The 23,640-nt window shown below is 37.1% G+C and overlaps 1 protein-coding gene across 1 annotated transcript in view; it reads left to right on the forward strand.

Moving 5' to 3' along the window:
• Positions 1–19,145: 19,145 nt before the first annotated feature.
• LOC114331180 (integrin alpha-PS5-like) overlaps positions 19,146–23,640 on the forward strand; it is a 189,499-nt gene continuing 185,004 nt past the window's right edge. The window contains exon 1 of the mRNA XM_028280676.2: positions 19,146–19,388. Coding sequence (XP_028136477.2) covers positions 19,228–19,388 — 161 coding nt within the window. The 5' untranslated portion in view covers positions 19,146–19,227. The remainder of the gene's footprint in view (positions 19,389–23,640) is intronic.

Below are 23,640 nucleotides of genomic sequence, written 5' to 3' on the forward strand. Positions count from 1 at the left end.
ATTATGGATAGATGGCGCTATAATCGGAAAAAACCATTAATGGAAATGGAAAATTAAATTAAAAAATGGCAAGCGCCCGCTAAAATGGAAAATTTTACTTAACTTTTTTTGATTTTAGGACCTAATAATCACAACCCAATAGGTCCCCAAAGCGCTCGAGTGACTGCACATTTAGCATACTTTGCTCCCCTACCATAATTATTGATAAATAATTACTTATCTAAAATTTTAGTTGAAAATTAGAGATTTTGTTGGCAAAACCCGCATTTTCCGGGGAAAATTTTCATCGAAGTAAATTAAGAAAAACACGTGTCTATGCAGAATTTAATTAAGGTGAATTTTTATTTGCGTGTTTTTGGTGTAAAGTTAAAATCTTTGGAGTTATAGAGCAAAACTTAAAAAAAAAACAAGATTTTCGGGCGCCATTTTGTTTATAAAAAAAGTAGCACACTATCTTCGGACTTTTCATACCTATATTATTAATATATACAATATATAAGATATATACAATATATAAGATTCGATTCCAGCAATAAAATTGCTGGTAAATAACTTTCCCCAAAAATGGCCTATTCTCCGATAATCTGCCCAGACTAATTATCACACGCGTTACTTCAAAGATAAGGGTTACCAGTTCCGACTTTAGATTATGTAAATGATATAAAAACCTCACATATAATAATGGTTTATAGAGCTATTTTTACATTTCTCTATCCCGTCAAAAAACCGAATTTTAATCTCAAGATAAAGCAGAATATGTGTGCAGCAATTATTTTTAGAATAAAATGTGCACCATTTAGCACTAAAAACACCGAAATAAATCGATTTTTAAATACAGAACAGTGGTGTCATCGTGTGGGAACGCGTGGGAACGGCGTTCCCGCACTGGTTAAGAAAAGAAAAAAAATAATAGATAATTTAGGTTTTGTAAACAAAAATTAGCAGTGCGTTGCGGCACTGCGTTCCCGCACTGCTAATTTTGCCATGACACCACTGATACAGAACCTAGAGATTAGCACCTCTTTGCGTTGTGATCAGGATAATGTCAGGAAAAAAGTCTACTATAGAAAAATTGGTGGAAATGCATAATTGCATTTTAAAGTGCATACATTACATCCAAAAGTGCATAAAAATGCAATATAAGCTAGATATTTAGCTAGATGGCACTATATATTTTATTGTTGCCTTGACAAATATACTGGAAATACGAATGCAACAGTGGCCTAACCCTCAATTGTGTGGCTCAGGCCAATGTTAATTTTACAGTTAGTAAACATCTATCAACAAGTGTTCATCGTATCAGAATAATAGTAATATTTAATATAATAATAATTTATTTTGTCATATCAATTTCCCATTTAGTGTCTAATTTTGTGGCTTATTACTAACTAAAATAGTAAATTAGTAATACAAAGTATTAATTTGTATTAATGTATTAATTAAAATAAATAATTCTTCTGCGTCTTATTCAATTTGTAAAGGGTGTTTCTGTGGGTAGCCTACTGTGTACAGTCCCTCTTTATACTGTAGTATGCTCATACAGGTAATGCTAATAACAATTATTTATTATACCATAATATTTTCTCGGAAGGCTTTGTACACAATGATGAAAGACGATAGGACGTGACGACCCAAACATACCAAAAATGTATATTGCTAAGTAATAATAAAAATTTTTACTACCTAATAGTATTTTAAGAAATACGCAATAAACTTAATGCAAATTATTTAGTTTCTTTTATTATGTAAAAGAATACACCACCCACGATGGTGTATTCTTTGATTATGTGAATAACACCTTAAACGTTTCCCAGGGTACTTATATGCAAGTATCAACCCATTTTTTCAATAATTAAAATGAACAGGTAGATTTACATAATTGGTTAAGTCTTGATTATCAACAACAAAGTATGTATCTGGAACGAGATCGATTTCTTGTATTTCATTATTTTGTGCAAATACTATCTATAGTAGCACCTTTTTTTGTTTATTATTATAGTCTGTTCGCTAAACTCAGACGCAACTTTCTAGATATTTTAGTCGGTAATTTTCCCAATTTTAGTCAAATTGGCAAAAAATAATTACTAAATAGTTAATAATCACTAAATAGTTAGTAATTTTGCCAAATTTTGCAAAATTGGCAAAAAACAAAAAAAATTATCGACTAAAATATCTAGCCAGTTGCGTCTGAGTTTAGCGAACCGACTATATAAATATTTAATAAAAGTGCTCTAACATTAATGCAAAATGGATTACGAATTTTCTTTTATATTAATGAAGGTAGGTTTAATTATCACATAACATACATTTTAAGTAACTAAAAAATTAAGAATTCAGTATTTATTGGTAAAAAACTTGGCCTATCCAACAATTTCAAATAAAGCAACAGTAGCCTAACCCACATTTTTTCTTTAACCCGCGAGTAGTCGCGCCGTTAGATAGAATCTCACATTTTATCCTTTTTCGCGATAAATTGATGAAAAATTTTGCAATTTTGAAAAAAGTTCGTAAGTGCCTCGAGAAAGGTTTTTTTCTTCTTCTTCTTTTTGTGGAATTTATGGCTTTGGGGGAGAGAGTATAGCTTTAAAATTGTTAAAAATTATATTTCTAATAAAGCAAGTAAATAAAAATACTATAAAATAAAAATTTGTTGTAAATTCGTATTTAAATTCGTATTGTGAGATGAAATCTAACACGCGATTGTTCACGTTACAAAAGTGAGCGCGACTACTCGCGGGTTAAATTACTATCAAAATTTTTCTCACTATGCATCATTCAAAACATAATAAAAAACTAAATTAAAAAATATCTCAATATAAATTTTAATTACCATAGTGTTAGAATACTATTAAATCAAATTTGAATACGCGTTTTTGCGTGTGGCTATTGATTTGCTCTCTCACATGCAGCGACAAGTTTAGACTTGCAAAAAGTACAAAGTCTTTTTCCGTTACAGATATGTCTGGGTATTCTTTGGGAATTATTGACGTCTTTATTCCCGTAAGAGCTGCTTTGTAGTTGCTGCTGAGCTTTTTGAAAGAGGCAGCAGCAGTTCTGCTCTTTTTTGTTAATTTCTCCTCAGGAGTGCTTCTATCAGACACAGTCCGCTTGACAGCTTGTGTGATTTCGGCATTTCCAGGAGTTTTATTTTGAGGTCTAGGAGGTAATTTGACCTTAGAAGTGTCAATTCCCTGTTCTCTCATTTTCCGAAGCTTTCTTCTCTGTGCCCCAGATATTTTTGGCCGAGAAACCTCATCCTCAGCATCTTTTAAAGGAGTCCGCATTGCGTCCTCAGTATTTTTATTACCCGATGTGATGGGATTATTTTCTTCCAGATTCTGCCGAACAGTCTCAGTGGAAGTTTGATTGTTTGTTGGGTTCTCCTGCGAGACCCCTAGGGTTAAATCTTTTAAATTTTTGCATGGTTCCATATTGATCCCACGAGTATGGGAGAAATAAACTGTCAATACCAGCAGCGCTCCCTGTGCCGATACAAGGCCTTAAATGAAAGGGGGTGTGGCCTGGTTCCCCCAGTCGACCGTTTGAGACAGTTCAATTTAGACACACAACTGCCATGCAGGCCTGGGCACGGTACAATTACACCTTTACCTTGTGTGTTGGGGGTGTAGGTTTAGTGGGAAAAAGGATGAAGGAGGGATAGCATTTTCTGGTTGTACTCGGAGTGTAGGATAGATACAGCTGGTAGATAATATCGGGTCGGTTGACTATATATTGGCGATGTGAACAGTGCCGTAGAATGGAGATGTGGCAGTGAAGACCAGAGGGTCTTCTACTTAAATTTACGCCAGGGGAGTGGTACAACCAGACATGGGTGGGTTAACTTAGGGCGGGCTACTTCTTGGTCGCTGAAGCAGTTCATACATTCCTAGTCTCTCGAGTACCTAGGAAAGATTCCCAGATACTCCAGAGAGCTAAGTCGTGACAGGAACCGGTCTAGCGCGGTTGTTTCACATCCTTTCATACTTACCATGCATTAGGCCTTGCCCGTTTATAGGGGGTGCCTTCTTTCATCGGAGAGCTCCTCATTAGGGAGATCCCATGCATTCGTACACACATACTTGATCCACTTCCTGCGCCAGACTACGGCCCTATCTGAACAGTCAGCTTAAGCCCCCGAACCAACGTCAAGGTCGTGAAGCCCCTATCGGGGCCACGCCACCTTCTTGAGTTTTGAAAGTTTTCGGTACTAAATGAATTCAAACGGATTTCTAATGGCTTTTTGGGGTTGCTGAATACGAATACGCTGTTAGAACACACATTGGAGCACCCGGTGCCCAAGGCACGTTATCTTCTGAAGTTGCGTGAGTTTTCGGTACCAAACTCATACAAACAAATTACTTTTGGGTTTTTGGGGTTGGTGAACACGAGTATGACTTAGATGAAGGATTCTGGAATATCTAGTGATTATGATGATCAATAATAACGCCAACGCATAATAACATTATCATAATAGAATATAGTAAATCGATCTGGAAATAAATAAAGAAAAAATATTGTCAGATATAAATAAAGTTTATATAAATTTTATATATACATAAGTAAGGAAATTCAATAGCACAGTCAGTCCCTTGCAGTGACCATGGTCACCAGGTGCCCCATGGGTCTGTTCTAAATGGCATATTCGTGTTTGGCGACCTCAAAAACCCACCGAGTAAATCATTTGCATCCATTTTAAGCCGAAAACCCTCGAAAATCCAGAAGATGACGTCCATTGCAGTGACCTTGAGCACCAAGTAATTCGTGTTTAGCGACTCAAAAACCCCCGAGTAATCCATTTTTATCAATTTAATGCCGAAATCTCTCAAACTCTAGAAGAGGACGCCCCTTGCAGTGAACTTGGGCTCCAGGTGCACAGGGAGTCTGTTTTGATGACATATTCGTGTTTAACGACCTCAAAAACCCGTAAGTAATCCGTTTGCATCAATTTGATACCGAAAACCCTCGAAACTCCAGAAGATGACGTCCCTTGCAGTGACCTTGGGCACCAGGTGATCAAGAGGTCTGTTCTGCTGGCATATTCGTGTTTAACCACCTCAAAAACCCCCTGAATAGTCCAGTTGCATCAATTTAGTGCCGAAATCCCTCGAAACTCCAGAAGATGACGTGCCTTAGTAGCGACCCTGGGCAATAGGTACTCCGGAGGTGAATTCTGATGGCATATTCATATTTAGCGACCCCTATACCCCTTAGGTAATCCGTTTGCATCGATTTAATGCCGAAAATCATCGAAACTCCAGAGGATGACGTCTCTTGCCATGACCTTGAGCACCAGGTGATCCAGAGGTCAGTTCTGATGGCGTAATCGTATTCAGTGACCCCAAAAACCCCCCAGATAATAAATTTTGTTCCTTAGTATACTGATTTTGACTTTATTTTTATATTTATGCAATTTTGGATGCATTTTATGCACTTTACAGTGCAGTTATGCATTTCCACCTATTTTTGAATAGTAGACTTTTTTCCTGACGTCATCCTGAACATAATGCAAAAAACTGCAAGTCTCTAGGTGCTGTATTTAAAAAATTATTTATTTTGTGCTAAATGCCCTGGTCTAGTAATCTAATCGTCTGCTTTTATTTCGACAGCGTAACTGTGTAAGTGGTTGAAAATTAGGCTTTACGTCCAGTTTCTCTACAGTTTCATTTACTGTAGTAATAACATCACTAATTTTGCTGTCTGTCCGAAACTCGAGCAAGAATTGTTTTAACTCTTGTATGTAAAGCATTTAAGTTAACTTCAGAACTTAGCTCATCAAAACTTTAGACCCTATTTGGCCTGAGCATATGAATGTAAATGTTGATATTTGATCTCCTAAATATATAGCTTGATATTTTGAATTAACATTAAATTTATCCGAATATGTTATGTCACATAAAGCACCATAGATTTTTGTCAAAAATGTATGTACAATGACGAGCGTGTACCAAATAAATGCTTTAAAGTCAGACTTTCGAAGTGTTGTTTTATGATATCCCAACGTGTGGTAGAAGCTGAAAAATATTTGTATAATTATTGGATTAAACTAAAAAAACCGACTGTTTCGTGATTGAACTTCACAGTATCATCAACTACCATATTTAACGTGTGAGTAGCACATGACATATAATAGGCTTCGGTTCGGATCGGTTCCGATGGCGTACTCGTATTCAGCGACACCAGAAACCTCCAAGTAATATGTTTGCATCAATTTAGTGCCATTACCCCGCGAACCTCCTGATCACGTGCCTTAGCAGTGACCCTGGATACTAGGGGCTCGGGAGGTCAGTTCTGATGGCGTAGTCATATTCAATGATCCCAAAAACCCCAGAGTAGAAAAATCTGACCCTTAATATGATTAATTTGACATGTTTATGCTCTTTTGGATGTGGATGCATTTTATGCCCTTTAACATGCAATTATGCGTTTCCACCCATTTTTCTATAGTAAACTTTTTTTTTCTTGACATCATCCTGAACACAATGCAAAAAGTTGCAAGTCTCTAGGTGCTGTATACTGTATTTAAGTATCGATTTATTACGGTGTTTTTAATGCTAAATGCCCTGGACTAAATATATAATACTCAATGACATTAGAAGTGTTACACCGATAACAGCAATATCAATGTTTTCTCTTTTATACTATTTGTGAAAATAAAGTTATATATTTGAATTTTTTGTGAAGAAATCGATTTATGACGACCAGCTGGTACAGAAAGTTTTAGTTATGATTTCGCAGTCTAATTAATGTCAGGCCATGGAGTTGGGGTGTTTACATTGTAAAATGGCGTGCACCCTATCCTCCATGCTATGGCATGCTGGACGAGCCATACAGCCTGTAGTCAACTCCCCGAAGTATGAGCGGGAATACAAAGTGTACTAATACTCATACGCTTATGAAACGCACCTGGCGGATCATAAGGGCCTTCACATTTTACTCTTTTTCAACTAGTCTTGAGTAAAATGTCTTTAATCTTTCCTATCGGCCTCTCTTGGCTACCTCTTGTTCTTCCGACCCCGAATGGCTATTAGGTTTCCGGGGGCAGACGGGTCACTATATTTCTTTCTACTACATACCTACTCTTCACCGAATGATTGCCGGTATAAGCAATCCCCCCACTTACTGACCAACGGCTTCGGGCGGATGAGTTGGTAAGTGGCAGGGCACTCTTTTGTCCTGAGACTGAGAAATCGGTCTCGAAGGCGGATGAACCCTACAGAATGGTCAACGGTATAAGGATGCAGAAGGCAACGGGAAACCACTGCATTAAAGACTCATGGAGTATCCCTAGAAATCGTCATGGCTTACAGAAATGACAATCAACAACCTACTAATCATGGTTCTCGGATGCCAAGATTCGGCAGGGGAAGAAACAACAGTAACGACAGGGCTTCCCAGGCCGTTAGTCAGCAAAATCCCTGTTCACTAAATATATACAAATCTACCTACAAAATCGCTACATGGAATGTAAGAAGTATGTATGAACCTGGGAAACTGAAGAATATACAGCAAGAGATGATGCGACTAGATATCGATATATTAGGAATAAGCGATACAAGATGGGTCAGCTCTGGCGAACTCAATACAGACAATGGACGAATCTATTACTCTGGAAGCAGCGACACCCAACACAGATATGGAGTTGCTATGATCCTCAGCGAAAAAGTAACGAGATCAGTAACAGGCTTCGTTCCGATGTCCGAAAGAATAATAATGTTGCAGTTATTGACAACCCATGGAAAAATGAACCCAATCCAGATTTATGCGCCAACTGCTGACAAAAATGAAGAAGAAATAGAAAACTTTTATAGCGAACTCCAGAAAACATTACATCTCACAGCATCTAGAGACATAACAGTGATCATGGGTGATTTCAACGCAAAAATTGGCGAAGGAAAATGCTACCCTAATGTAGGATCATATGGGCTTGGCGAACGAAACGACAGAGGAGATCGCCTAATATAATTTTGCCAGGAGCATAATGTTATAGCCGCAAATACATTCTTTAAATTACCTAAGCGACGCCTGTATACATGGAAATCACCAGCTGACAAAGAGCACAAAATTGTCAGAAATCAAATTGACTACATCCTAATAAAGCACAGATATCGAAACTCAATTCAGGCAGTAAAGGCATATCCAGGAGCAGACATATCCTCTGATCACAGTCTTCTTATTGCTAGGTTTCAACTTCAACTAAAAAAGACGCAAAAAAGCCGCAACAACAATAAACTTAACATACAGAAACTTAAGTCAGAAGAAACAAAAGAAAATCTGAAACACGAAATCAACACAAACCTAGACAGAAACCCAGGAAATAATTGCAACGTAGAACAGCAGTGGCAGTTCTTCAAAACCTCTATATTAGAACCAAGTAAGAAAGTACTTACTACAACCAAATGTAAGAAAGAAGAATGGATGACGGAGGAAATTCTAGAGTTAATGAATGAAAGAAGAAAAAACAAAACCATTAATAAGACCCGCTATAAACAGCTTCAAAACCAAATAAGAAGAAAAATTAGGGAGGCTAAAGAAACCTACTTCTCTGAAAAATGTAAAGAAATAGAAGAACTGCAAAACACATATGACAACTTCAACCTACATAAAAAAGTCAAAGAACTAGCCGGAATAGGAAATAGAAGAACCTCAAATATATTGCTCGACAAAAATGGAAATATTATAATGGAGACAAAACGAAAACTACGACGATGGAAAGAGTATATCGAGGAACTATTTCATGACCAGAGAGAAGCTAGTGCATCCGTAGATAGCCAAACGGGAGATGTAGGCCCAGAGATAACCAAAGCAGAGGTTAGTCAGGCAATAAACTCTATGAAAACCAATAAATCTGCTGGTCCAGATGAATTGCCTAGCGAGCTGATAAAGTTGGTCAACGAGAAAAACCTGGACATAATAGTAGAACTGTTCAACGTTATCTATACTACAGGAATCATCCCTAGAGAAATGTTGACATCAGCCTTTGTGTGTTTGCCAAAGAAGGTGAATGCAAAAGAATGAAGTGACTACCGAACCATAAGCTTAATGTCACAGACCTTGAAAATTCTATTGAAAATTATCCACGCCAGAATACACTCTAAACTGGAGCTGGATATTAGTGACACTCAATATGGGTTCCGCAATGGCATGGGTACCAGAGAGGCATTATTCTCCTTCAACGTGCTGACACAGAGATGTTTGGATGTTAACCATCCTCTTTACGTCTGTTTTATAGACTACAATAAGGCGTTTGATAAAGTAAAACATGATCGACTCATGGAAATCCTAAAAAATAAAAATCTAGATGAAAGAGATTTAAGACTAATAACACACCTCTATTACAATCAGCGAGCAATAGTAAGAATTGAAAAAGAAACATCTGAAGAAATGGAAATAAAGAGAGGAGTCAGGCAAGGCTGCATACTATCACCTCTATTATTTAACGCTTATTCTGAAGAGGTAATGCGAGAAACTCTGGAAGATGAAACAGTCGGCATAAGAGTAAATGGAGTCTTAGTTAACAACATCAGATATGCAGATGATACAGTAATAATAGCCGATAGTTTACAACACCTTCAAAGACTCATGAGTAAAATAGTAAGGTGTAGTAGGGAGTACGGACTCCCTCTCAATATCAAAAAGACGAAGTTTATGAAAATTAGTAAAAACAACCATAATACTAACGAAATCTTGATAGTAGAGGGCCAGCAGATCGAAAGAGTAAAAAAGTACACTTACCTAGGAACACTTATAACAGAAAATAACGACTACACTGCAGAAATAAAAGTCAGAATCGAAAAAGCACGTTCTAATTTTATAAAAATGAAAAAGGTGCTATGTAGCAAAGATTTAACATTAGCTCTTAAAGTACGCCTAACAAAATGTTACGTCTACAGTGTTCTATACTATGGAGTGGAATCATGGACGTTAAATGTAGAGACAATGAGACGACTTAACGCCTTTGAAATGTGGACCTATAGAAAAATTATGAGGGTTTCCTGGGTAGATAGAGTTACAAACAATGAAGTACTGAGAAGAATAGGTAAAGAAAAGGAAGTTGAACTTACAATTAAAGAAAAGAAGCTACAGTATCTCGGACATGTGATGCGGGGCGAGAAGTATGGCATCCTACGACTCATAATGCAGGGAAAGATAGATGGCAGAAGAAGCATCGGAAGAAGACGAATTTCATGGTTGAAGAACCTGAGAGAGTGGTTTGGATGCAGCTCGAAACAACTATTTAGAGCTACTGCCTCAAAAATTAAAATAGCTATGATGATTGCCAACCTCCGTAGCGGAGATGGCACCTGAAGAAGAAGAAGAAGTCTAATTGTATTCAATGTAAGAAAATGCCTCGAGTTTGGAGACACCAAAATTACCACCACGTTAGCGATTGTGACAGGGGTAGAATTGTTGCCAATAGAGATATGGTTTTGTCGTACCGTGAAATTGGCCATCGTGTTAATTGTACGGCAATGATAGTAAGCTATGCGTGTGTGTTGTGTTTGGCCAAAAGAATGACACGAGGAAAACCAACGGGTCAATGAGGCGTACCACATGCGCTTTCGACTACTGACTCTGCAAGACCGTTTGGCTACTACGCGTGAAATCGCTGACCGAGGTAGATGGTTGGTAGGTTTGGAGTAGAAGGTAGACCTGTTACTATGCCTACACTATATCGTCGTAATCGAGAACCTTTGGGCTTGTTTCATTCTGCCCAAAACCAGTGCTTCCCTTGACTTCGGACCACTGGTATAAACGTTTGAATTGGCGAAGAGAACGGCAGCATTGGGTGGCAGAATGGCATAACGTAGCATTCAGCGAGTGCAATGCATGATGGTCGTAGGATGGTAAGACGCCGCCATGGAGTAGAGAGCGACGAGATATAGGGTTTGCTGTTGAGAGGCATGTATACAGGACAGTTGTAGTAATGGATTGGGTGACTATTACTTTTGGAAGCGGATCACCACTTGTATTTATTCGAGGCAGTATAACAGCTGCACGTTATGTTGATAGAATAGAATAGAATAGAAATATGTTTTATTGTCACTGAAAATTTTTACAATTTTATGGACAAAGCTTACATACAGTCAAAAGAAAAACATAATATAAATAACAAATAACAACTACAATTTACTAAAATTAGATAAATCGTCAATAATGTACAGTATAAGATATAAAAGCCAAGACAAAAACAATTTATTGCAAAATATATATAAATTGAAAATTGAATACACAACAAATAAAATAAAATAGGTACAACATAAGGAACTGACAAGTATATGCTACTGCGCATGGAACCCAATTTTCTTAGTTATTCATTAAGAAATTCTTCTATTGAATAATATGGTCTTTTGGTTCCTTGCGCACCTCGTTACGAAGGTAATCGGCTCATGGATAGATACTATGGGTTGATATGTGCTGACGAGGAGTCCTTTAAGATCACAAAGGATTTCTTGGAAGAAAATACGGAGTGGAAGGTCGTTAAGGCTGAGGAACTCCCAAAATCGAAGCGTGTACTGATGTACCTTCCAGAGACTAAAAATGAGGATCTGAAAGTGCCACTGGCACGAATTGAAAAACAAAATCCTGAACTAAGGACTAGTCGTTGGGCAATTCTGAGTTCCAAACCAGCAACTGACGGAGGACTTCATGTGAGTCTCCGTATTGATAAGGAGTCAGAGGCACAGCTCGAAAGGCTTCAATGGAAGCCTTATTACCTTCTACAGCGAGCAAGTATTATACCGTTGGAAGAGGGTAAAGCAAGACAGGCTGGGAACATTGGGGAACCAAAACCTGCAACGATTACTTCCGAACTGCAGGAGGCCGAAGGGGAATCTATGCAGGTGGAAGAAATTACAAGAGGGCCTGTTAGAGACCCCAAAAATGAATAAACTGCAAAATTAAGATCATACAGATCAATTTGCAGCACAAAAAACAGCTTCGGCACTTTTGTGCCAGGAAGTAGCTGAGAAAAACATTGATATGGTGCTTATTCAAGAACCGTGGATAAATGAAGGTAAGATACGGGGATTAAATGTTAAGGGATGGGAACTAATTTTGGGAGTACCTGACAATAAAATCAGAACTTGTATATTTTGTAGATCTGACCTTAACCTGGTACCAGTTATGGAGCTCTGTACGGGAGACATGACAGCTGCCAGAATTAAACTGAATTGCAATGGGTTGGCTACAGAGTTGATTGTTGCGTCTCTTTACCTTCCTATTGACAGTAAAGAACAACTTCCAGGGACTAACCTAGAGAACCTTCTAGAATACACCAATGATAAGCATACAGAACTTATCATTGGAGTCGACTCCAACGCCCACCACATCATTTGGGGAAGCAGAGATACAAACAATAGAGGTAAGTTACTTTTTGAGTACCTTTGCACTACTGAACTTGATCTTCTGAACAGGGGTAATAAGCCCACCTTCAGGACATCAAGAGCAGAATCACTAATCGACCTAAGCCTATGCTCTATGGGGATTGGGAACATAATATCTGATTGGCATGTGTCGGATGCGTTATCCTTATCGAATCATGCATACATATGCTTTGAGATAAACTCAGTCAAACCGGAACCAAGGTTCTATAGAGACCCTAAGGTGACCGATTGGGAATCCTTTAAGAGGGATCTTGGAACAAGGGTACGGAATTATCCTAAAAGGCCAAAAAACAATGTTGAGGTTGAGATGGCAGTAGACTGGTTGCAGCATGCAATAGTCGTCTCATATGAGGAAAACTGCCCGTTAAAAGAAAGTCACCCTCCCAGGCAAGTAACTTGGTGGAATAAGGAGCTGTCTGATCTCAAAAGAGAAACAAGACGGCTCTTCAATAGGGCGAAGAAATCAGGTGATTGGGAAGCATATAAGGCTAAACTGAAAACCTATAATAAGAAAATCTAATCCGTTAAGGAAAGATCCTGGAGAGAATTCTGTGAAAACATTGAAAGTGTACCTGAAAGCGCCAGGGTTAACAGAATCCTCAAAAGAGATAACATTAACAAACCCAAGTCAATGAAATTGCCCAATGGGAAGTATACGGACACAGAGAAGGAGGCTGTAGAGCATCTTTTAAGTGTTCACTCTCCATGGTCGACGCAATTGACTGCTAATAACAATCATCAAGCAAACAATAGCCCAACCAAAAGGGACTGGCTGACCTCTGACGAGATCTTTGGTTCTCACAAGGTCAGATGGGCTATTGAAACTTTTGAACCTTATAAAACTGCGGGACCGAATGGTATATTTCCTAAGCTTCTCCAGGAGGGTCTGGAAATAATCATGGGTCCCCTGATCACAATATTTAGAGCTAGCCATGCTCTGGAATACATTCCCAAAGCTTGGAGAAGGGCAAGGGTGGCGTTTATTCCCAAACCAGGAAAAACAGATTACACCCTAGCAAAATCCTACAGGACTATAAGTCTGACCTCATTCATGTTAAAAACCATGGAAAAAATCTTGAACGAACACATCAAGAAAAACAATTTAAATGAAAATCCACTGCACCAACGGCAATGGGCGTATCAGGCAGGGAAATCAGGTGAAGCCGCCCTGCACAATCTAGTGTCGGAACTCGAAAGGAGTCTGCATCAGAAAGAAGTCGCCCTTGCTGCATTTTTAGATATAGAAGGTACATTTGATAATACCTCAATCGAGTCTATACAAAGCGCACTGGTGAGCAAGAAAATCAACAACACAACATGCAAGTGGATTATTCAGATGCTTCAGAGCAGAATAATATCCACAGATACGCATGAAGATACCATAAATCTGAGGGCAACTAAGGGATGCCCTCAAGGCGGTGTATTATCACCGTCATTATGGAACATAGTTGTCGATGATCTGATTCATGGGCTAAGCGCCCAAGAAATCCGGGTCCAGGGTTTCGGAGATGATATCGTGATAGTAACTAGGGGAAAATTTCCCAGCACTGTTGCGTATCAGATGAGATATGCCCTTCACTACATAGAGAACTGGTGTCTGAAAGAGAACCTCTCCGTGAACCCTTCTAAAACTAAACTGGTAGCCTTTACAAATAAGAGGAAGCTTACTGGACTGAGTGAGCTGAAATTATTTGGAGAGGTACTGGAAAGAACCAATGAGGTTAAGTATCTAGGGGTAACCCTGGATTCGAAACTCAATTGGAATACTCATATTACCAATATAACCAATAGGGCTAAGCGACTCTTCTGGAACTGCAGACGAGTTGTAGGTAAAACCTGGGGATTGAAACCAAAGGTGATATGTTGGTTGTACACATCAGTGATACGACCGACAGTTACTTATGGGTCAGTACTCTGGTGGAGAAAGACGGCTTTGCAATCTTGTGTGACCACTCTCACCACCCTACAAAGACAAGCGCTTCTAAATATAACAGGAGCCTTGAATAGTACAGGAACGGCTTCATTAGAGGCTATCACAGGTCTCCCTCCGCTGGAATTGTATATTTCGGCGGTAGCCTTTATGACCATCCTGAGGCTCAAAGCAAACAATACTTGGAGGCCAAATTATGTATTGAATAGCCACACAAACATTACTGGGACTATACTTGAGGAATACATCTTTATGATGAACTTAGATATGATGACACCAGAACTAATCTTCACTGAGAAGATTAACACAATTATACCATCTAGAGAACAAAAAGTCCCAAACATTAATGGAGACTTAATATGGTTCACTGATGGATCTAAAACTGCCCATGGTACTGGATCAGGAGTCTTTGGGCAAACATGTAACTATAATAAATCTTACAGCCTAGGTCAACTTACAACGGTGTTCCAGGCTGAAGTTTTTGCTTTGGTGGCCTGCATTGATGAAATAATTGATGAGGACCCTAAAGCTAAGAGAATCAACATTTACACAGATAGCCAATCGGCTATTCTGGCTGTAAAGAACCCTCTCACCAAATCAAAACTGGTGAGAAACTGCAAAGATCTCCTCAATAACCTGGCAAAAGACAACAAAGTGTCTTTAATATGGGTGCCGGGTCATAAAGGGGTGCATGGGAACGAACGAGCAGATATGTTAGCGAAACAAGGCTCGAGAAAAACTTTTTAAGGCCCAGAACCTTTCTGTGGCATCACTAAAGATGCTATGAAAAACGAGGTTCAGAAATGGCTGATAAAGAATAATCAAAATAAATGGAGAACCACTCAAGGGCAAATCCAGACTAAAAAAATAATCAAGAATATTGATAAAAGCTCTCGAACAGTTTGATGAACCTCAATAAACGAGAGATCAAAACGGTCACTGAAATGGTAACTGGACATTGTCGTTTAAGAAATCACCTATACAAACTAGGTAAGGTGAATGAACCATGGTGCATAAAGTGCGAAATGGAAGAAGAAACTGCCATACACATACTATGCTATTGCAGTGTGCTAGGTGATGTAAGGCAGAACTTCACTGGTCAAATGAGGTTTGAACCAGAAGAGATCTTAAAACTACCAATAAGAAAACTGTTGGCCTTCGTTGAGGCCACAGGACTTATTAAAGTTTAAGGAGAAGAACAGGGTTTGGTACAAAGGTCTTATGACCAAGTGCCAGAGACTAACGAGTCTCGCCTGAGTTAAGAAGAAGAAGAAGAAGAAGGTGGCGTGCCCTAGGTACCAAATGGTCCGGTGTCTGTTCTGATCGCATATTCGTGTTCAGCAACCCCAAAAACCTATGAGTAATCGGTTTGCGTCAATATAGTACCGAAAAACCTCCCCAAGAGGATGACGCCCCTTGCAGTGACCGCGGGTACTAGGTGCTACGATGGTGTGTTTTGATCGTATGTTCATGTTTAACGATTTTAAAAAACCCCGAGTAATCCATTTTCACCAATTTAATGCCGAAATCCCTCAAAACTTCAGAAGATGACGCCTCTTGCAGTTACCTTGAGCACCAGGTGCACAAGTTGTCGATTCTGATAGTATATTCATGTTTAGCAACCTCAAAAACCCTCCAGTAATCCATTTGCATCAATTAAATGCCGAAAATCTTCGAAACCCCAGAAGATGACGTATCCTAGTAGCGATTCTCGGCACCAGGTACTCCGGAGCTCAGTTTTGATGACATATTCGTGTTTACCGACCCCAAAAAAACGATGAGTAATCCGTTTACATCAATTTACTGCCGCAAACACTCGAAACTCCAAAAGATTACGTGCCTTAGTAGCGATCTTGGGCACCAGGTTCTCCGGAGTTCAATTCTGATCGCATATTCGTGTTTAGCGACCCAAAAACCCGTAACTGATCCATTTGCATTAATTTAATACCGAAAGCCCTCGAAACTCCAGAAGATGACGTCCCTTGTAGTGACATTGCGCACTAGGTAATTCGGTAGTCTATTCTGATGGTATATTCGTGTTTAGCGACCTCAAAACCCCCGAGTAATCCGTTTGCACCAATTTGATACCGAAAACCCTCGAAACCCCAGAAGATGACGTCCCTTGTCGTGACCTTGGGCACCAAGTGATCCAGTGGTCTGTTCTGATGGCAGATTCGTGTTTAACCACCTTAAAAACCCCCGAATAGTCCAGTTGCATCAATTTAGTGCCGAAATCCCTTGAAACTCCAGAAGATGACGTGCCTTAGTAGCGACTCTGGGCACCAGGTACTCCGGAGGTCAATTCTGATGGCATATTCGTACTTAGCGACCCCTAAAACCGGCGAGTAACGCTTTTGCATCGATTTAATGCCAAAAACCATCGAAACTCCAGAAGATGACGTCTCTTACAGTGACCTTGGGTACCAAGTGATCCGGAGGTCAGTTCTGATGGCGTAATCGTATTCAGTGACCCCAAAAACCCCCCAAATAATAAATTTTGTTCCTTAGTATACTGATTTTGACTTTATTTTTGTTTTTATGCAATTTTTGATGCATTTTATGCACTTTACAGTGCAATTATGCATTTCCACCCATTTTTGAATAGTAGACTTTATTCCTGGCGTCATCCTGAACGCAATGCAAAAAACTGCAGGTCTCTAGGTGCTGTATTTAAAAAATTATTTATTCGGGTGTTTTTAGTGCTAAATGCCCTGGTCTATACGAACATAAAAACGAACCGATTTTATATCCTAAAATGTCATACGACGTTAATTTCTTGTATTGTGTTTTCGACCAAGCATTAATTTCAGGAAATCAAAGATTTTCCATATTGGAAAACCATATTGATTCTTTCAAATTTTTATATACATAATTTGAACGATAGTACAGAAAACCAATTAAAGGACAGTACAGTTTTATAAAATAGTTATTTCATATTTACCTATATCTTTAGTTTTTCATGTTGTTACGCCAAAGAATTATTTTTATTTAATTATTTGGATTTACCTCATTTTCCTGTTGCATGTGTAAGAATTTTTAGTTATTTTTGTTTGGTTACAATAAATAATTGTTAATTTTTATTAATATTGTTTTATTTAACGAGACGATTTTTAAAATATTGAGAATTTTTTGGGCGCACATAAATGTTTTGCACACAGGCGCTACCACGTGCAGGGGCGGCACTGGTATACTATAGAAAAATGAGTGGAAACGCATAATTGCATGTTATAAGGCATAAAATGCATCCAAAAGAGCATAAACATGTCAAATTAATCATATTTAAGGTCAGATTTTGCTACTCTGGGGTTTTTGGGATTTATTTATTTTTATTTATTTATTTAGCGTATGGCTCTATCACAGTTTTTGTATAAAAATAAAGATCACAATACATTAAAAAATAATAACAATTAATTTTTATAAATATTAGCTGTTGTGATATTGCCGATTTTCACAGTTACCACGTGGATGTTGTTCTTGGTAGAAGTAGAAATCAAGGCTGCATTTTCTATGTCTGTACGTACGTAAGTTGCTACACCTTAGGCTCTGTCGTAGGTAGCACCCGGTAGATCATAGCCGGGGATTTTTCCTCTTGAACTCAATTGAAATTCGTTTTCTGTATGCGTTTCTTGTAATGTGACCAGATCAATATCGTTATCTTTTAATAGTTTGTGTAGAATTTGATATTTGGCTCTACTTATACCTTCTATATTTAATTGGCAAACCCTTACATTGGGTTCTTTTGTAAATTCTTCTTTAAAAACTCCAGTCAATAACTGTGTCATCTTTAATAATTATTCTAAAATAACTGTGATATCTGCCAGTAGATCTTTAGGAAAGATTGTCTGGCGCCTCTTGTGCTAGCTCTTTAGTTTACCCAGGGTGCAGTTTTACCTGCGGACGCGAACTAGCATTACACCCCCTTTGAATGTATAAAAATATGTATAAATAAGATATAAATAGAAAAAATATAATTATTTTAAACGGATAGTTTTGGGATAATTGAATATGACTACGCCATCAGAACCGACCTCCCGAGCCCCTAGTACCCAGGGTCACTAATAAGGCACGTGATCAGGAGGTTCGCGGGTTATTGACCTAAATTGATGCAAACATATTACTTGGAGGTTTCAGGTGTCGCTGAATACGAATACGCCATCGGAACCGATCCCCAGAAGACCTGGTGTCCAGTGTCATTGCTGAGTCACGTCATCTTCTGAAGTTTCGAGCGATTTTGGCACGAAATTGACGAAATCAAATTACACGAAGGGTTTTTGGGGTTACTGAACACGAATATACCATCAAATCTAACCCGGGAGCACCTGGTGCCCAAGGTCACTTGGGCATTGTTATCTTCTGGAGTTTGGAGGGTTTTTGGGCACAATATGCTCCGGTAGTCGGTTCTGATGGCGTATTCGTCTTCAGCGACTCCAAAAACCCCCCAACAACAAAATATTACTCTTAATACACTTATTTTGACATGTTTATGCATCTTTGGATTGCACTTTAAAATGCAACTATGCATTTCCACCCATTTTTCTATAGTAGATTTTTATCCTGACATAATCCCGAACAAATTGCAAAAAGTTATAAGTCTCTTAAGTCTTGGTGCTGTATTTAAAAATATATTTATTTTGTGTTAAATGCCCTGATATAATTACGATAAATAAGTGGTCGCAGGTAATATTTTTGATAGTATATTGGCTTGGGAAGTTGATGATGAGCCAACCGACTTGATTTAAATTCGCTTCCTTTGTTGATAAACAAACCATATTAATGAATCATATTATTATTTTTATTTTGGCAAATTCGCCAGTATGATACATAAGATATATACGCTAGTAGCACTAGAGCCACCAGAGTTACATATTGTTTAACAAGATTTTAGAGACTGCAGTGCCGATAGCAAATATCTTCATGTTGAAGTTTATAGTTGCATTTATTTTAATCACAAAATGCGTTTATGGAGAACATTTAAATATCAATAATGTAATTGAATTGGAACTGAATAACACAAATACAAATCATAGGTCATATTTTGGATATTCGTTGCTTTTACAGAAAGGAAATCCATCTCAGTGAGTATAAAACACAATTATCAAAATGTTTTTTTTGCAAGCAGTTAATGTTTTTGCTGGTAACAGGTTACTTTAAAATTAAGTTTATTAGACGTTTTGATTTCCACTTCAGAAATGGTTATCAAAATACAAAATATTAATAAATTTAACAAATTTTGTTGAGACTTAGTAAAAATTCTTCCCCTTCATAGTTAATTATAACGAAACAACTAGGATAAGACATTATGATACTATCCCGGCATGGTAAGTATTTGGTCTTACATTTAGTTTACTCTCAATATTACCACAAAACTATGATTTTATAAATATGTGTTATTTTAAAATATAAATGATGTATCCCCGATATTTTATTGACTAATAGTGGTATTTAGTCCAGAGAAATAAGGTTCTTGTCGGGACACTTGAGCAGCCAGGTTGCAAATGGGTTTTTTGGGTACTATATACCTAACCCATTATAAGTACAAAAATGCCCGTCACAGGACGAAAAGTTTAGTTATTAACAAATAAGGGTCAAAAATGGCAGTTTTTTCGATTAAATCGCTACAGGTAAAAATAGGGTAACTAAATATCTTATTTACAGTATTCCTAGTAAGACGAACTCCAATTTAGTCGAATTCGGGACAAGACTGAAAAAAACTACCTAAAATCCGGGACTTTTCAATGAAAATCGGGCCATTTTTTTTAAATATAAAACTTTAATATCATTATTTTTTTGGTTATTTAACATTTTTATGTCGACAAAAATTTTTTTGATGGAATGGGTTGTAATTAGAGGGAGAATTACATTTTTGTTTTTTTACTTTTTTTGTTTTTGACGTTTCGACTTTCAAGCCGGAAATCGTTCTCAAAAAACTAAAAATTAGAAAATCAACTAATGTTGGATTTCCATGTAGATTGAACCTTGGGTTAAAATATAATTATCATTATTTGATATTCATTTTTTAAATCGTCTTTTCAGAAGACGATAAGTAAAATACAGAAACCGGAAGAAGTCCAGAGTTTGAGTTTTCGTAGAACTATAATACGACGATATAAAATGCATGCGTTTTGGATGTGGTATTAGTATAACAGTCTAGAAATTGTCGACTTTTTTCGTCCCACCAATTCAATTTGATGTGAAATCTTAGAAGAATCATGTATTAAAAATTTCAATATGGAATTTTACCAAAACGTTGAAAATTCGGATGGCCCGGAAGCCTTGTCCGTAACGCCGGGACATGACTTCTTAATTCGGGCCATGTCCCGGATTTTTCGGGCTAGTTGGCCACACTAAGTATTCCCCTTTTAGTAGATGAGCATAGTTTTAAATGACAGTTTTGAATTTTAGTCTGATCATTTGTTGCTTCGTAAATTGCAAAATAATAAGATTTCATAAATAAAAAATTGGCTATAACTTAAGCGACAATGACTTTAAGGTTTTCATATTGCACGAAAAGTTGAGTCCAACAGTCCACATAATGCACAAAAAATTTCAAGATCATTCGTCAATGATTAGTTTAATTTGTATTCAATTTGTTTATCCCAAAGATTTTTCAACGTTATTGTTCAGAAAATAATAATGATATTGCAATTCTGTGGAAACCACATGAAAGAAGAATACTTACATTTTAAAAATATTTAAAAAAATCAACAAATAGTCATTTTTATCATTTCGAAAACATTTTGCTAAAGTAGAGTAATTTTTGGCTTATAAATATTTTGAATATATTTGTTAGTTAATATTGACTGTAGAGTAAATCTACTTTTGGATTTGAAAAGCTGGTATTTCTACACAAATTTTCAAAAAAACTTTTCACCTAGGTTACTTACGGTCAAAGTTAGCCACTTTTATTATTTAATTTACAGTTAATTCTATATACAAAAAATCTCCTGTAGCAGTGTTACTATATTCCTCCGAAATTCTCCGACTGATTTTTATGAAATTTTACATGTATATCCCATAGAAATGAGATTAGGTTGTAATCTATTTTTCATACCCTTAAGTTATAAGGGGGGTTGTCCCCCTGCTATTCTTTTTTTTTATTTTTTTGGACAAAATTTTCAACCTTAATTTTATATGATGTAGAATTAAAAAATAGATATTACCCTGAATTTTCACTCTTCTATCACCAACACCTATTTTTTAATAGTCATTTATGTATTTAGATCTAAAAAATTCTCCTGTCACAGAGTTAGTTGTCATACTTCTCCAAAACCGCTTGACCGATTTTTATGAAATTATATATGTATATTCGGTAGGTCTTAGAATCGGTCGTTATCTATTTTGCATATCCCTGAGTGATAACATTTTGTAATGTTAGGTGGGGATATGTGTACATTGTACATAACGTACTGTACAAGACTACAAATACATACAAATTAAAAAAAATATGATCAAATCCATCAACAAGCTCCGGAGATATTGGTCACAACATATGTTTGAAGAATTAATTTCATTTTTTGAGTGCACGGATTTTAATAATTCCCCTCCACCGACCACGAATCGATTTTGTTAGGACATCATTTTTAAAGCTTTATTAGCCACTCTGTTGAAGTTTAAAGTTTACTCAAACTTTTACACATAAACTATATACTATATACCTTGAACAAAATGGTGATAGTAAGGTGGCATAATTGTTATAAAAAAGTAGCTGTGAATTAAATAAAAAAAAGTGGCTAATTTTGACCGTAATTAACCTAGGCGAAAAGTTTTTTTGAAAATCCGTGTAAAAATACTAGCTTTACAAATCCTGAAGTACTTTTAGTCTACAGTCAATATTAACCATGTTATTCAAATTGTTTATAAGCCAAAAATTACTCTACTTAATAAAATGTTTTCTGAATAATAAAAATGACTTTTTAATGATTTTTTTTTAAATAGACTGAAAACATAACTATTCTTCTTTTATGTGGTTTCCATAGAATTGCTATATAATTATTATTTTCTGAACAATCACGTAAAAAAGAAGATCTTTGGGATAAACAAATTGAATAACATTTAAACTAATTGAGTAATTGACAATTCGTCTTGAAATTTTTTGTTCATTATAGGGACTGTTTGACTCAACTTTTTGTGCGGTATGAAAAAGGTCATTTTCTCAGAAGTTATAGCAACTTTTTATTTTCGATATTTTAGTTTTATTTTACAATTTCCGAAGAAACAAATGATCGGTCCAAAATTCAAAAACTGCCATTTTAAACCTTTGCTCATCTATTAAAAGAAGAATACTATAAATAAGATATTTAATTACCTTATTTTTACCTGTAGCGATTTAAACGAAAAAACTTCCATTTTTGACCCTTATTTGGTAATAACTAAAATTCTCGGCCGAACTGTGACGGGCATTTTTGTATTTATAATGTATTAGGTATATGGTACCCAAAAAACTTATTTGCAACTTGGCTGCTCAAGTGTCCCGAAGGCGAATTTACAAAAGCTATACTAATTCAGTTATGGGGGCGACTGAATTCGATTAGGTTTTGTATGCAGAATATTAGTTCTTCTTCTTCTACGGCACTACAGCCCAAATTGAGCCTTGGCCTCCTTTATTTTTTGCCTCCACCCTTGCCTGTCTGTGGCTGCTCTTCTCCATACACGGACTCCTAAAAGGGCTTGTGCGTCGCTATTTACTGTGTCTTCCCAGCGCTTTCGTGGCTTCCCAACCGGTCTCTTTCCTTGCATTCTAGCATTCAGTGCTCGTTTTGGTAGCCTATCCTCTCCCATTCTTATCACATGTCCGGCCCATTGCAATCTTTGTAATCTAATGAAGTCTGACAGGGGCGTTTCCTTATAAAGTTGATAAAGCTCGTTGTTGTATCGACTTCTGAAGATTCCGTTTTCCCTCACAGGTCCTAGTATTCTCCTAAGTACTTTCCTTTCGAATGTGTCGAGTTTGTCTTTGGATGTTTCTTTCAGCACCTACACTTCACTGCCATAGCATGTTATTGGTCGAATTAAGGTTTTATAGATTCTCATCTTTGTATTTCGGTGGACACTTTTTGACCGAAATATATGGGAGAGGGCAAAATAAGCTCTGTTTGCCTGCGTTATTCTCTTCCTTATTTCTCCATTTTCTGATCCGTCGGCATATATTTCTACTCCCAGGTATGTAAACTTTTCAACCGTTTCAATGTCATCTTCATGTATAATGTTTTCTGGGACTATATTTCTTCTCGTCTGAGTCATTATTTTTGTTTTTTCTGTGTTAATTTCCAGACCTAGCAATTTTTGTTTGTGTTTTTAACTCTGCATATGTTTCCCGTGTTCCTGTTG

The sequence above is a fragment of the Diabrotica virgifera genome, chromosome 5, assembly GCF_917563875.1.
Source record: "Diabrotica virgifera virgifera chromosome 5, PGI_DIABVI_V3a".
Taxonomy (NCBI): domain Eukaryota; kingdom Metazoa; phylum Arthropoda; class Insecta; order Coleoptera; family Chrysomelidae; genus Diabrotica; species Diabrotica virgifera.